Source organism: Oncorhynchus masou, chromosome 23 (assembly GCF_036934945.1).
Source record: "Oncorhynchus masou masou isolate Uvic2021 chromosome 23, UVic_Omas_1.1, whole genome shotgun sequence".
In the NCBI taxonomy this organism is placed as follows: Eukaryota; Metazoa; Chordata; class Actinopteri; order Salmoniformes; family Salmonidae; genus Oncorhynchus; species Oncorhynchus masou.
This window is the reverse complement of record NC_088234.1, coordinates 22,598,423-22,613,699: the sequence shown is the minus strand read 5'-3', so window position 1 is coordinate 22,613,699 and position 15,277 is coordinate 22,598,423. Positions and strand designations below refer to the sequence as shown.

At 45.1% G+C, this 15,277-nt stretch overlaps 1 protein-coding gene across 3 annotated transcripts in view; it reads left to right on the top strand.

Moving 5' to 3' along the window:
- LOC135510599 (phospholipid-transporting ATPase ABCA1-like) overlaps positions 1 to 15,277 on the top strand; it is a 246,065-nt gene that overhangs the window by 143,046 nt on the left and 87,742 nt on the right. For all 3 annotated transcript variants that reach the window (XM_064931639.1, XM_064931637.1, XM_064931638.1), the window contains exons 31-32: positions 3,039 to 3,140; positions 4,280 to 4,469. In XM_064931639.1, the coding sequence (XP_064787711.1) occupies positions 3,039 to 3,140; positions 4,280 to 4,469 (292 nt within the window). The remainder of the gene's footprint in view (positions 1 to 3,038; positions 3,141 to 4,279; positions 4,470 to 15,277) is intronic.

Genomic DNA, 15,277 nt, shown 5'->3' with positions numbered 1-15,277 from the left:
TCCCGAAAAACGTTGAAATAATGTGAAAAACATGTTGAATATTTCATGGAGTTGCCGATACTCTGCTAATGTATCCAACCGCTGCAGTGACGATGAATCTTATTGGATTCCCTGCTCCCACTCATTGATATTCTATTGAGGTTTGCTTATTTTATCCAGGGGAGATCATTGCATTGTAATAGATTGATCCCATTGGACAGTTTAAAGGCCAAATGCATCCGTTTTTATAGCAATATCAAATCATTTCTGGGTAACAATTAAGTACGTTGCTGTAATAGCGTTCCATTAAAATGGGCAAAAAATAGCTTTTTATCTTAAAGGAATAATTTTTCTAGGAGTGTCTGGGAGTGGTCTGAGTGGGAGGGGGAAAACTGAAAACTAGCTGTTATTAGCATCTATAAACCAATTAACCACATGGTGATGTCAACATGGACAGCCGAAACACGCCCCCATGTAAACCTGCTGATCAGATTGTACTTTCAACCAACAAATATCAGGAATAACACTGATCAAACTTGTTCACACTTTTACAATATTAGTTTCATCGGCTGTTTTACAATATACAAATATACAAGATACAAAAAATATGGGAAAAACAGATTTTTGACTGCACTGGGCTTTTAAACAGACAAAATCAGGCTCTAGCATGTTGTTATGGAAGTCACAGATAGAGCTTCACCTTCTTCGTCAAAGTTAGACTAAAGGCAGTGAGTTTTAACTGCAAGTGTTACGCCACATTAAATATGCAGAACTCATCAGAACGACTAGAATCTAGCCTGGTTATGTGTCACATCATTAGCAAGCTGAAGTTCTTTCTCTTCTCTGACATTCTCTGTGGTCAATTACTGCATATTGTCTTCTCCCCTGAATCATTTTAAGACACTTCCCTTTGTGAAGTCTTAAGCTGGAAAGCCATACCAGGCTGAGATGGAGAAGGTATGCATAATTCATACAAGCTCAATTAGTCAATGTCAACCAAACGTGCCTGGGAAATGTGACAAAAAAAATACAGATTCAAATGCAGGCTAAAAAGATTGGTTTGAAAAAGAAGCTGTCCTGATACTAAATATCATATGAATAGTTATGGTCATACATTGATGACACTATTAGATTCAAACACAATTGTCCCATTGTCAAAATTGTCTTAGGACTTCATTCCTATAACATGTAATAGCCATACAATGCTGTCTCAGACATTAGGGGAGTTGAAAGGAGGGGGTTGCATGTTTAATCAGACTACTCTCTACTCTGTTACTATGTGATGTTTCACAAAGTTCCTCCACCTGACTGATTTTCCTTTACCGGGAGATTGGAGGCTATGCTGATCAAAACCATCCTTTCCACCAAAGCATTCTGAGGAAGTAACCATTTTTATTTTACACTCAAGGAAACGCATCACATTTCCTTCCGGGAACATTAAGCCTATTTTATTTCCCAAATTAGTATTTCAACACTCAGATCTGCATTGTATCTAAATAGACTATTACCTCTAGGATTTTCCCTTTTTGTAGATATATCTAAGATTCAACCTAAGATTAGTTCCAGTGTGTCTCTGCTCGTTTTGATCCCCCAATAGTCTTGTTACTTTGAATAAGAGTGCTTCCCAAATGGCATCCTATTCCCTTTATAGTGCACTGCTTTTTACCGGTGCCCTACAGGCCCTGGTCAAAACTAGTACAATATATCGGGAATAGGGTGCCATTTGGGAAGCTGACCCAGCTATTGTTAATGTTAAAACAGATGGCTGAGCAAAATCCATTTTTACAATCAGCCACTTCGATTGGACTCCTCGCTTATGGTGGCGGAAATTATAGGTTGACCTTCATGAGAGATAAATGAGCCTATGAACATTGTATTAATCCCATTGGCCAGCAGTGACTACAGCTGGACCCTAGCCATGATCTTTATAAAACGCTGTTTTCACAGCGCCAAGGTACACTCGAGACAAAGAGCAGAGATTGTGTATACATTCATTGTAGCGGTCTGTTTTTCTTCAAGGCACATATATACAATAGCGTGCTCTGATGCACACACACACAAACTCTCACACACAAGCATGCAGGCATGTGCACACTCTCTTGCTCTCTCACACACACACACACGCACATACACGCACACACACATACACACACACACACACACACACACACACACACACACACACACACACACACACACACACACACACACACACACACACATAAACACACACACATAAACACACTCACACACACACACACACACACACATAAACACACAGAGTTTATGTTATGTTGACATGTGCTCTATTCAGTCAGAATGCCAAGAGCTTTTCTCACCCATGCGTGCTCAGTGGTGTGTATTCATTTGGAAATGTAATGTTTTCAACAAAATTCCAGGGCCATACAACGATTCTTCATTCATCCTTTATTAAACTAAATCTGGTTCCGTGTTAGCTGGGCATCATGCACTACTTTAAATCCAAAAGCACAAAAAAACACTCCTGTTGGTCTCATTTCCTTTTGGCCAATTTCTCTATCTAGAGATGGATACATTATACCCATTCTCTTCATCTTTGTTGATTCCGTGGGCCATGCCCTCAGTGAACTAATCAATGCTATAGCGTGCTTGATCACCCCCGGTTACAGTATCTGGTCCAGTAATTGAAACTCCCAAAGTTCCACCAGGATAAACAGTTGGTCAGGTCATGATCCAAATGCTTTGAGCCTGAACTTCTGCCTAAAATTCAGCTCTTAAAGCCACAATGTTAAATTTGTTTTTCAGTCAATGGCAGCCCCACCACTTGGTTTCCTATTCATCTAAGGGATGTGGTTGGAGGAATGTAGAAATTGCAGTTTGCACCTTTCAAAATGTTCTGTTTCCACATTCTCTGAATATGTGCACAGTCTGTTTGTTATTGTGAGGACTGGGGATGTTTTGTAAATCCAAGATGGTGGGCAATTAAATGATTAGACGATCACCTTGGATTATGTCGATAACTAGCCTGCCTGTAAGGGATAGTGTTGGAGTCTAGCTAACAAGATCCAATTTCATTACAGCAATGATGGACCGCCAAATAACACCGAGGTTGCTCGGGTGGCGGACTCTTTGGTGAATAATCCTGGGTTTGGGACTCGCTGCATGGCCAACAACCCGATACCGTAAGTATGACCAGCGGCCATTTTAACACACCTGTCCCTCAATCCACAGATTATTACTACATTTGTCTTGTTTGCAATGTTTCTCCTGTTTCAAATGTTCTTGCACAGCATGACAATAGCTACATTGTCCAGGAAGTACAAGAGGCTTCTAAACAGCTTCTATACCTAAGCCATAAGACTCCTGAACATTCGAAAGGATTGGATACCTTCTGATATGCTTGGTGTAAATGTTCCCACATTGTTTTCTTGTCTGTCATTCCTTCAGATCTCCTCAAGTGCATTTTGGGTGGGGGCCAAGGGTCGATTTGAAATTGGGCAAACATCTCCCCCATTGCTACATTGTTCACCTCAATAAGTCAATAAACATGTTGTTTTGACCAAATCTAGAGCTGAGGCTGGTTGCTGTGGAATTCGGTCGACATATGGCCCATTGGCAGGTTTTTATCAAAAGGGTGTTTTGACTGAATCTGAAGTTGAATATCTCATGGAGGATAATTCTTTGAGAGACAAAGTTCAGTTTTAATCGTACGTGTTCTAACACAAACTCCATGCGGTAAAGTAAATCGTTGATTTAATCCAACCATGGAATAAGATTCTTCAAATATTAATTGCATACGACTGAAGGCATTTACAATGTATCGTATAAGACATGAATAAACGTAATACATTATTCACGGCTTCATTCTAACTTATATACCACCATTTATTTTATATTAATTTGTTCTGGGGTTCCCAGAGGTGAATGATGTTTGTATTGTGTAGATTTGCCTTGTTTTATCTCCTCTCTGTCAAGCCTGATCAGGTTCAACATGCTTTATCAAGCTGTTCTGCTTCCCTCATTCTTCAGCTGCTTATTGAAACATGCTACATTACCTCCATGTTTTAGATAAGGAGACTTGTATGCTGTAGCTGTGTTGATAACATGATTTATTATCTATGTTTTGCTTGACCTAAACAGGTATTGTATGAGAATGGCATGTCTTTCTGAGGATAACTGCTGAGAATTCCTCTGCCGAAGTACCCTTTTTCCTATTTGGGTGTGTTCTTTATTGAATTATGCTGGTTTCCTATGAAGCTTAGCAAATGGATTCTCATGTTTCATCATCATTATCATCGTTGTTTTTCCCCCTTTTCACCAGAAATCTCCCATGTGTCCCGAATGATTCTAAGTGGTTCACTCCCACAGTGGATCCCTCTATCAGCAACATCTTCGTCAACGGAAACTGGAGCATGGCCAACCCTTCCCCTAACTGCCAGTGCAGCACTCCTCAAAAGACCACCATGTTGCCAGATTGCCCACCTGGAGCTGGTGGGCTGCCTCCCCCTCAGGTTAGTCCACAATCTGGCAACCCCAGGTCTCCCTGTAACATAACGATTTACAATTGTGTGCTGATCTGGCAACCTGCGTTGGACCTGAAGTCTTGTGTTAGCTCCCCGAACAAATGCCTAAGCTTTAGCTCTACCAGCTCGAGAGGGCAGGCTTCCAACCCCAGACAAAATTGGTGCAGTGAGGAGGAGCTCAAAGGGGTGTGAGGTGTAACATAGTTGGTTCAGTGTATTATGTCTCTAGTGTCCTGCAATGGCAATGCAGGGGTTTGAAATTGAAGTTATCCTGCCCTCAGATGTTTCTGTTGTGAACACGTTTCCCAAGGTAACCCTCTTTCTCGGGGTAATACTGATTGAATGCTCTGTCTCCCCATTGTAATATATACACCTTACCAATCAATCAATTTTATCCAACATTATGATCATTAACCATAGTTACTACGTATATTACAAGGGTCAACAAGAGTATTCATATCCAACACAATATATGCCCGTATGGGAACATGTATCCAGTGAGTTTGGACATTGCTTTATCACATCAATGTTGCTGTTGTCTCATGTCTTCCACAATAGCATTATGGCTGGTCTTAAGACAAAGATGTATGTTGAGATAATGCGTCTCATCACTCTTCTTTTGGCAACCCGTGAACTCTGACCTCTCTTAGACCAACCCTTGGAGAGCAGGTACAGGTTAGCACTGAGCTTGCTGATGTCTACCCCCCCCCCTCACCCCTATAATGTCCAAGACCTGAGCTTTGTCTGTCACCTGGAACTCAATGGCAATGTTTTACAAGCTATTACCCTATCAACATACATGGCTATTGTTCCTGAGCTGACCCCTGGATTCTTAATCCTGGCTGGGATCGATGGGAGGTCCTCATGGTCACCGGGCTTGGGGCTCTTTCCCCCTAGGACCATTACATGGCCTAAATGGATTGCTCCAAACATACACTGTAAAACCAGATACGTTCTGGGGAAACTGATTACCTCAAAAAGATTCAGTTAGGGAACTTAAATAACTGAAGTTAGCAGTACTTCCTTTGTATGAGTAATACAAATGCTGTTTTTTTTGAGTAAGGTATACTTACATTTTTTTATGTAAATCAATTTAGTTATTTAAAATTTCTCTCTTCATAAAAAACACTAATTCAATGAAATCAACATGGTGAAGTGAACTCAACAATCTTCTTAAGTCATAGTCACTTAAGTATATAGCTGCAGTCAGTGTCGGTCAGTGAGGGATGACTGTCATTCATATTCCATTCACACAGCTCAATGTAACATCAACAGGCTTAGGCTACTACATGATACTCACATGTTTCCTATACCCATCATGAGGTTACTACAACCTAGCCTATGAATTAAAGTTTTCAACACAGGTCGAGAGAAAAAAAATTGTAATCAAGGTGACAGACAGTGACACATTCAATACTGCCTTGCACACTTTTGCCTGCATCTAGCTGATCTAGAGTGTAATCATTAGTCCAACAGTTGCAAACGAGAGTTTCAATGATCAAAAGCAGGTTTGTATATCCCTGCTTTGTTCCGTTTTTCAATAGAATCGGTACAATGAATACACACCTGATCACACGCAAACACAGTTCACTTTCATAGCAGCCCCATACAAACAGCATGATCATTTTGCTCATCGAATATTTCCTTCTCGCATCTCGCACTGTCCTCCTCTCCCCTTTTCCTACACTTATGTGCTTCAGTGCACAACACATCAGCTGTCTGTGACCATGGGAAAAACCTTCCCAAGACAAACCTTCATAGCATAACCGCTAAACACAGCCTACATGGTTGTCACCATATTAACTAACGTCATAGTCAACATAGCTACTATAACTAACGCATTAGTAAACTCGCTACAATCATGCAGTCAGCAAGCAGTTTAGCAGTTACACCTACAGGCAATTAATTAATAAAACCAAAAGCTTACCTTGACTTGGAAGAGTTCCAGACTTGGATAGCCATAGCCAGCTAGCTAACATAGCATCCCTCTCTGTTTGGGCTGGGTGTTTGAGTAGGCTAAACTAGCTTGCTGCATTCCCTAGCTACTGTAAGTGAAAGTGGAAAAAAATACAACAAAATATAGCTAGCTCTCTTTCTCTCTCACTCGCTTTTGCATCTCTTTTAAATTTAAAGAAATTAATTTGTTCAAAACTGTTCAACTATTGTCTTTTACATTGAATTAACTACTCACCACATGTTGTGCACTGCAGTGTAGAAATATAATCACTAGAATGGACAAAGCTCCTCAGACCATTTCAATTTGACTGGATAGACGGAAGCAGTCATCGTGTGGGTTATCGGTCCACTCAATATGGCCGGCCGTTCCACTCAATCACAGAACATTGACTTGAAGGGGAAACGCCTTTCCATGGCTCGAATATCTTGAATGGTAATGAAAAAGCTAGACATTGATGGACAGGTGCATTCTAACTTTTATTGGAAATGGCTTTTGGTGTTTACACAAGGTTTGTTCTCTGCCAGTGCATTATGGGTTATTATTTGAGGTATGTGAGATGAGAGTCTGAGTGTGCCAAGTGATCTTGAAAACAAATCTATCATAAAGATGGTAGATTATAGTCCATTACAGGACCAGAGGGAAATGTCTATGTATACATAATGCTTTTTGTTACATTCTAGGGTGGTTCATGCTTGGCTCATTGACAGTCATTCATGTCTTGACATGAGCTGTTTCTGTTCTGCCGGGTTTCAGGAAACCAACAATTTTTCTAAGAAAATATGTTCCGCTCCGGCAAAAGGTTTAATTGTGATGACAAAAAGTTCAATGGAATGAATGTACCCCTGAATAATGAACTCATGATCTAAATCAATCCCGGTTATAGGGCATGCAAAAAGTTATAATAATGTATAAAGTTTTGGCACAAATGATCAAAAGCACTGAAAGTCAGTATACAGTACCCAGTGGTTTGATTGACTGATTATTTTCCTTTTTTTTCTTGGTGTCTTGGCAACATGTAAATAGAAAGTCAATATCCCACATTTACACACAAAAACTAAAACCAGTCCTTTGAGTCGTGCTTTTCAAGACACAAACATATACGAATCGAATTCTCTAGATGGGGAAGTCATGACATTCACTGTTTTGATTCTGGAGGCTTTGTATTGACAGCCACATCGTTTTCTTCCCTCAGACAGAAATACCACCTGTCTATTTTGTCAATCAACTCCTGGTTTGATGTGCTTGTCCAAATCCCTGCTGGGAGATATCTGTGGACACTCCTTGAGACTGAGGACAAACACACTACTGGTGAGGAGGCGTGAGGTTGATTTGATAGGTGATCGACAGAGTTAGTCACCCGCCTGAATGGTACATTCGACAGTTGATCAAAGATCAAAATAGAGTGATAAATCAAATACAGTGGATGTATAAATTAACATTATTGTCAGAGAAGATGTAAGGAGTGACACGTTATGCCTGCAGTGCTATGCAAAGGTGTGATGCCTTTTGACATGTATCTGCAGACATAGTTTTTAAATCTTGCACAGACAGTTTGTGAAAAGTTCCTCTGTTTTCCACCCTTCTTTCCCCCCACTTTTACCCCTCCTGTTCTTAGAGGAACTTCAATGTCTAAGAGGCGGATATAGTACTGACACAGTTTCCAAACAAATATCCAAAAGCACAGTCTGACAAATTTGAAATCATTTGGTTCTGTGCCGCTTGTGAAGGAGATGACAGTTTTTTTCTGTTTGGCGTCATGTTCTAAAGTACAGATGTAGGATCTTAATGTGATCACCATGTGGCACGAGATTTAAGATTTAAAAAGGCTTCTGATGTTTGTAATTTCCACCTTTACATTTCAGACTTGATTTTCCCTTGTATCAAATGTATCAACTCCTACAAAAATATCCATTAATTATCATCCACATAATAATTCACATTTTGTCATGCTGCAGGATTATTTTCCTGCTGTAGCAAACTGGCTCAAATTAAAACCCTACATCTGTATCGCATAAACTTGGAATGAATATTTAGATGTTTGACTGTAAAGCCTTTGAATATTTTTCTGAGATTACTAATTGGGATGTTCGACAAAATCTTGGCAAAGAGGAACTCTTATATACACACACACACACACACACACACACACACACACACACACACACACACACACACACACACATAGAGACAGAGACAGACAGTCGGACGGAGACAGACAGTCGGGCGGAGACAGACAGTCGGGCGGAGACAGACTGTCGGCCGGAGACAGACTGTCGGCCGGAGACAGACTGTCGGCCGGAGACAGACTGTCGGGCGGAGACAGACTGTCGGGCGGAGACAGACTGTCGGGCGGAGACAGACTGTCGGGCGGAGACAGACAGTCGGACGGAGACAGACAGTCGGACAGACAGTCGGACGGAGACAGGGAGACAGTCGGACGGAGATGGTGCGGAGACGGACAGTCGGACGGAGACGGATGGAGACGGACAGACACAGACAGACAGACAGTCGGACAGAGACAGACAGTCGGACAGAGATAGACAGTCGGACGGAGACAGACAGACAGTCGGACGGAGACAGGGAGACAGTCGGACGGAGACGGGCGGAGACGGTCAGTCGGACGGAGACGGACAGTTGGACGGAGATGGACAGTCGGACGGAGACGGACGGAGACAGACAGACAGACAGACAGTCGGACGGAGACAGACAGACAGACAGACAGACAGACAGACAGACAGTCGGACGGAGACAGACAGACAGACAGACAGACGGAGACAGACAGACAGTCGGACGGAGACAGACAGACAGTCGGACGGAGACAGACAGACAGTCGGACGGAGACAGACAGACAGTCGGACGGAGACAGACAGACAGTCGGACGGAGACAGACAGACAGTCGGACGGAAACAGACAGACAGTCGGACGGAGACAGACGGACGGAGACAGACAGACGGAGACAGACAGACGGAGACAGACGGACGGAGACAGACAGACGGACGGAGACAGACGGACGGAGACAGACGGACGGAGACAGACGGACGGAGACAGACGGACGGAGACAGACGGACGGAGACAGACAGTCGGACGGAGACAGACAGACAGACAATCGGACGGAGACAGACAGACAGACGGAGACAGACAGACAGACGGACGGAGACAGACAGACAGTCGGTCGGACGGAGACAGACAGACAGACAGTCGGACGGAGACAGACAGACAGACAGTTGGACGAAGACGGACAGTCGGACGGAGACGGACAGTCGGACGGAGACGGACAGACGGACAGTCGGACGGAGACGGACAGACGGACAGTCGGACGGAGACGGACAGACGGACAGTCGGACGGAGACGGACAGACGGACAGTCGGACGGAGACGGACAGACGGACAGTCGGACGGAGACGGACAGTCGGACGGAGACAGACAGACGGACAGTCGGACGGAGACAGACAGACAGACAGTCGGACGGAGACAGACATACAGACAGTCGGGCGGAGACAGACAGACAGTCGGACGGAGACAGACAGACAGACAGACAGACAGTCGGACGGAGACAGACAGACAGACAGACAGTCGGACGGAGACAGACAGACAGACAGACAGACAGACAGACAGACAGACAGACAGACAGACAATCGGACGGAGACAGACAGACAGACAGACGGAGACAGACAGACAGACAGTCGGACGGAGACAGACAGACAGACAGTCGGACGGAGACAGACAGACAGTCGGACGGAGACAGACAGACAGTCGGACGGAGACGGACAGACGGACAGTCGGACGGAGACGGACAGACGGACAGTCGGACGGAGACAGACAGACGGACAGTCGGACGGAGACAGACAGACGGACAGTCGGACAGAGACTCACAGACAGACAGACAGTCGGACAGAGACAGACAGACAGACAGTCGGACAGAGACAGACAGACAGACAGTCGGACGGAGACAGACAGACAGTCGGACGGAGACAGACAGACAGACAGTCGGACGGAGACAGACAGACAGTCGGACGGTGACGGACAGTCGGACGGAGACAGACAGACAGACAGTCGGACGGAGACAGACAGACGGACAGACAGACAGACAGACAGACAGACAGACAGTCGGACGGAGACAGACAGACGGACAGTCGGACGGAGACAGACAGACGGACAGACAGACAGACAGACAGACGGAGACAGACAGACAGTCGGACGGAGACAGACAGACAGTCGGACGGAGACAGACAGACAGTCGGACAGACAGACAGACAGTCGGACGGAGACAGACAGACGGACAGTCGGACGGAGACAGACAGACGGACAGACAGACAGACAGACAGTTGGACGGAGACAGACAGACAGACAGACAGACAGACAGACAGACAGACAGACAGACAGTCGGATGGAGACAGACAGACAGACAGACAGACAGACAGTCGGACGGAGACAGACAGACAGACAGACAGACAGACAGTCGGACGGAGACAGACAGACAGACAGACAGACAGACAGTCGGACAGAGACGGACGAAGACAGTCGGACGGAGACGGACGAAGACAGTCGGACGGAGACGGACGAAGACAGTCGGACGGAGACGGACGAAGACAGTCGGACGGAGACGGACGAAGACAGTCGGACGGAGACGCACGAAGACAGTCGGACGGAGACGGACGAAGACAGTCAGACGGATGGAGACAGTCAGACGGACGGAGACAGACAGACAGACACATGAGAGAGGCTGGAAGTAGCACATAGTAGGTCACAGAGCAGGGCCCCTGAAGCAGGTTAGAGGTTAAATGCCAGTAGGTGGCACCTAAGATTCAGAAATTAGCAACCCAACCTGCCCAACCTGTGTGTGCGTGCGTGCGTGTGTGTGAATGCCAATGCGTATGCATGCACGTGTGTTAGTGTGTACACATTTGTGTGTGCTCAGTCCTCTCTGACAGACAGTAAGAGGCCTTTGAAAGCCAATGACTTCCCATAACCGGAGCCCATGCTGTTTGGTGAAAATACCCTTTTTAAAGACGCACGGCTCATCCCCAGTCCTCATCTCTTCCCCCATCCTTCCGTCCTACCAAGAGCTCATTTATAGCTATCACAAGACGATCACAAAACGTCCGCCCTTGACGGATATATAATGCCTCGTTGTGCTTGTGCGAGCCTCACAGCGTACCCCCCACATCCTGTGACAAAGCAGGGCCTATTTGATGTGGTGGTTGGAAAACGGTATTATGGGATATGGATTGTTGTCGGACAAAAGGAATACCCTTTGTGTGGCTTTTCACATGGATGTTCCGGATCTCAACGAGGTTGTCAAGGTGTCTCAGTAAAACGTGCTGTTGGATGCATTACATGAGTCTCTCTCTCCTTCTCCATTGTTTTCCGTCCCTTCTTTAAGATCATTGTATTTTCATTGTATCTCTTTCTGCCACTCTTCCCTTCACATGGTGTTGTTCAAACACAAGCATTCAATGGCATTTGGGGAATTTGTGGAATACATTGGATGATGTTGGACCATATAATCCATGCCTTTAATGAGCATGGAACATTAATACCACTGATGAACAAGTCAGAAGGATGAATGTTACATTTCCTACCGGCAAGACATGAGAACGTCTACTTCATACAGTATTTTACCCTCATATCTTGTACATCATTCTGAAGGAAGATAACATTCAGAGTTCAGAGGAATAAGCTATACTACTCTTCAGATTTGGGAGACGGAGGTACAGACATGAAACATATAAAGATAGATGCACTTGTCGCGGGATGAATCCCACCACTGCGCACACACACACACACACACACACACACACACACACACACACACACACACACACACACACACACACTACACACACTCAGGCACTGCACATATACAGTCGTGGCCAAAAGTTTTGAGAATGACACAAATATTAGTTTTCACAAAGTCTGCTGCCTCAGTTTGTATGATGGCAATTTGCATATACTCCAGAATGTTATGAAGAGTGATCAATTAATTGCAAAGTCCCTCGTTGCCATGCAAATTAACTGAATCCCCCCAAAACATATTCCACTGTATTCCAGCCCTGACACAAAAGGACCAGCTGACATGTCAGTGATTCTCTCGTTAACACAGGTGTGAGTGTTGACAAGGACAAGGTTGCAGATCACTCTGTCATGCTGATTGAGTTCGAATAACAGACTGGAAGCTTCAAAAGGGGGGGTGGTGCTTGGAATCATTGTTCTTCCTCTGTCAAACATGGTTACCTGCAAGGAAACACATGCTGTCATCATGGCTTTGCACAAGAAGGGCTTCACAGGCAAGGATATTGCTGCCAGTAAGATTGCACCTAAATCAACCATTTATCAAATCATCAAGAACTTCAAGGAGAGCGGTTCATTTGTTGTGAAGAAGGCTTCAGGGCACCCAAGAAAGCCCAGCAAGCGCCAGGACCGCCCCCTAAAGTTGATTCAGCTGTGGGATCGGGGCACCACCAGTACAGAGCTTGCTGAGGAATGGCAGCAGGCAGGTGTGAATGCATCTGCACGCACAGTGAGGCGAAGACCTTTGGAGGATGGCCTGGTGTCAAGAGGGGCAGCAAAGAAACCACTTCTCTTTTCAGGAAAAACATCAGGGATAGACTGATATTCTGCAAAAGGTACAGGGATTGGACTGCTGAGTACGGGGGTAAAGTCATTTTCTCTGATGAATCCCCTTTCCGATTGTTTGGGGCATCTGGAAAAAAGCTTGTCCAAAGAAGACAAGGTGAGCGCTACCATCAGTCCTGTGTCATGGCAACAGTAAAGCATCCTGAGGCCATTCATGTGTGGGGTTGTTTCTCAGCCAAGGGAGTGGGCTCACTCACCATTTTGCCTAAGAACACAGCCATGAATAAAGAATCGTACCAACACATCCAGCAACTTCTCCCAACCATCCAGGAACAGTTTGGCTGACAATGCCTTTTCCAGCATGATGGAGCACCTTGCCATAAGGCAAAAGATTCATCACTAAGTGGCTCGGGGAACAAAATATCAATATTTTGGGTCCATGGCCAGGAAACTCCCCAAACCTTAATCCCATTGAGAACTTGTGGTCAATCCTCAAGGCGGGTGGACAAACAAAACCCCACAAATTCTGATAAACTCCAAGCATTGATTATGCAAGAATGGGCTGCCATCAGACAGGATGTGTCCGAGAAATTAATCAAATCAAATCAAATTTTATTTATCACATACACATGGTTAGCAGATGTTAATGCGAGTGTAGCGAAATGCTTGGGCTTCTAGTTCCGACAATGCAGTAATGACCAACGAGTAATCTAACCTAACAATTCCACACTACTACCAAGTGTAAGGGAATGAAGGTTATGTACATAAAAATATATGAATGAGTAATGGTACAGAACGGCATAGGCAAGATGCAGTAGATGGTATCAGGTACAGTATATACATATGAGATGAGTAATGTAGGGTATGTAAACATTATATAAAGTGGCATAGTTTAATGTGACTAGTGATACATTTATTACATCCAATGTTTTATTATTAAAGTGGTTAGAGATTGAGTCAGTATGTTGGCAGCAGCCACTCAATGTTAGTGATGACTGTTTAACAATCTGCTGGCCTTGAGATAGAAGCTGTTTTTCAGTCTCTCGGTCCCTGCTTTGATGCACCTGTATTGACCTCGCCTTCTGGTTGATAGTGGGGTGAACAGGCAGTGGCTCAGGTTGTTGTTGTCCTTGATGATCTTTATGACCTTCCTGTGACATCGGGTGGTGTAGGAGTCCTGGAGGGCAGGTAGTTTGCCCCCGGTGATGCGTTGTGCAGACCTCACTACCCTCTGGAGAGCCTTACAGTTGTGGGCGGAGCACTTGCCGTACCAGGCGGTGATACAGCCCGACAGGATGCTCTCGATTGTGCATCTGTAAAGGTTTGTGAGTGCTTTTGGTGACAAGCCGGATTTCAGCCTCTTGAGGTCAAACAGGCGCTGCTGCGCCTTCTTCACCATGCTGTCTTGTGTGGGTTTTTCAGTTTTTCTATGATGTGTACGCTGAGGAACTTAAAACCTACTACCCTCTCCACTACTGTCCCGTCGATGTGGATAGGGGGGTGCTCCTTCTGCTGTTTCCTAAAGTCCACGATCATCTGCTTTGTTTTGTTGACGTTGAGTGTGAGGTTATTTTCCTGACGCCCTCACCTCCTCCCTGTAGGCGGAGGTGAGGTGGTAATCAAGCCTACCACTGTAGTGTCGTCTGCAAACTTGATGATTGAGTTGGAGGGGTGCATGGTCACGCAGTCGTGGGTGAACAAGGAGTATAGGAGAGGGCTGAGAACGCACCCTTGTGAGGCCCCAGTGTTGAGGATCAGCGGGGTGGAGATGTTGCTACCTACTCTCACCACCTGGGGGCGGCCCATCAGGAAGTCCAGTACCCAGTTGCACAGGACGGGGTTGAGACCCAGGTTCTCGAGCTTGATGACGAGTTTGGAGGTTACTATGGTGTTATATGCTGAGCTGTAGTTCATGAACAGCATTCTCACATAGGTATTCCTCTTGTCCAGATGGGTTAGGGCAGTGTGGTTGTGATTGCGTCGTCTGTGGACCTATTGGGGTGGTAAGCAAATTGGAGTGGGTCTTGGGTGTCAGGTAGGGTGGAATGATCCTTTAATAGTCTCTCAAAGCACTTCATGATGACGGAAGTGAGTGCTACGGGGCGGTAGTTGTTTAGCTCAGTTACCTTGGCTTTCTTGGGAACAGGAACCATGGTGGCCCTCTTGAAGCATGTGGGAACAGCAGACTGGGATAAGGATTGATTGAATATGTCCATAAACACACCAGCCAGCTGGTCTGCGCATGCTCTGAGGCTGTGGCTGGG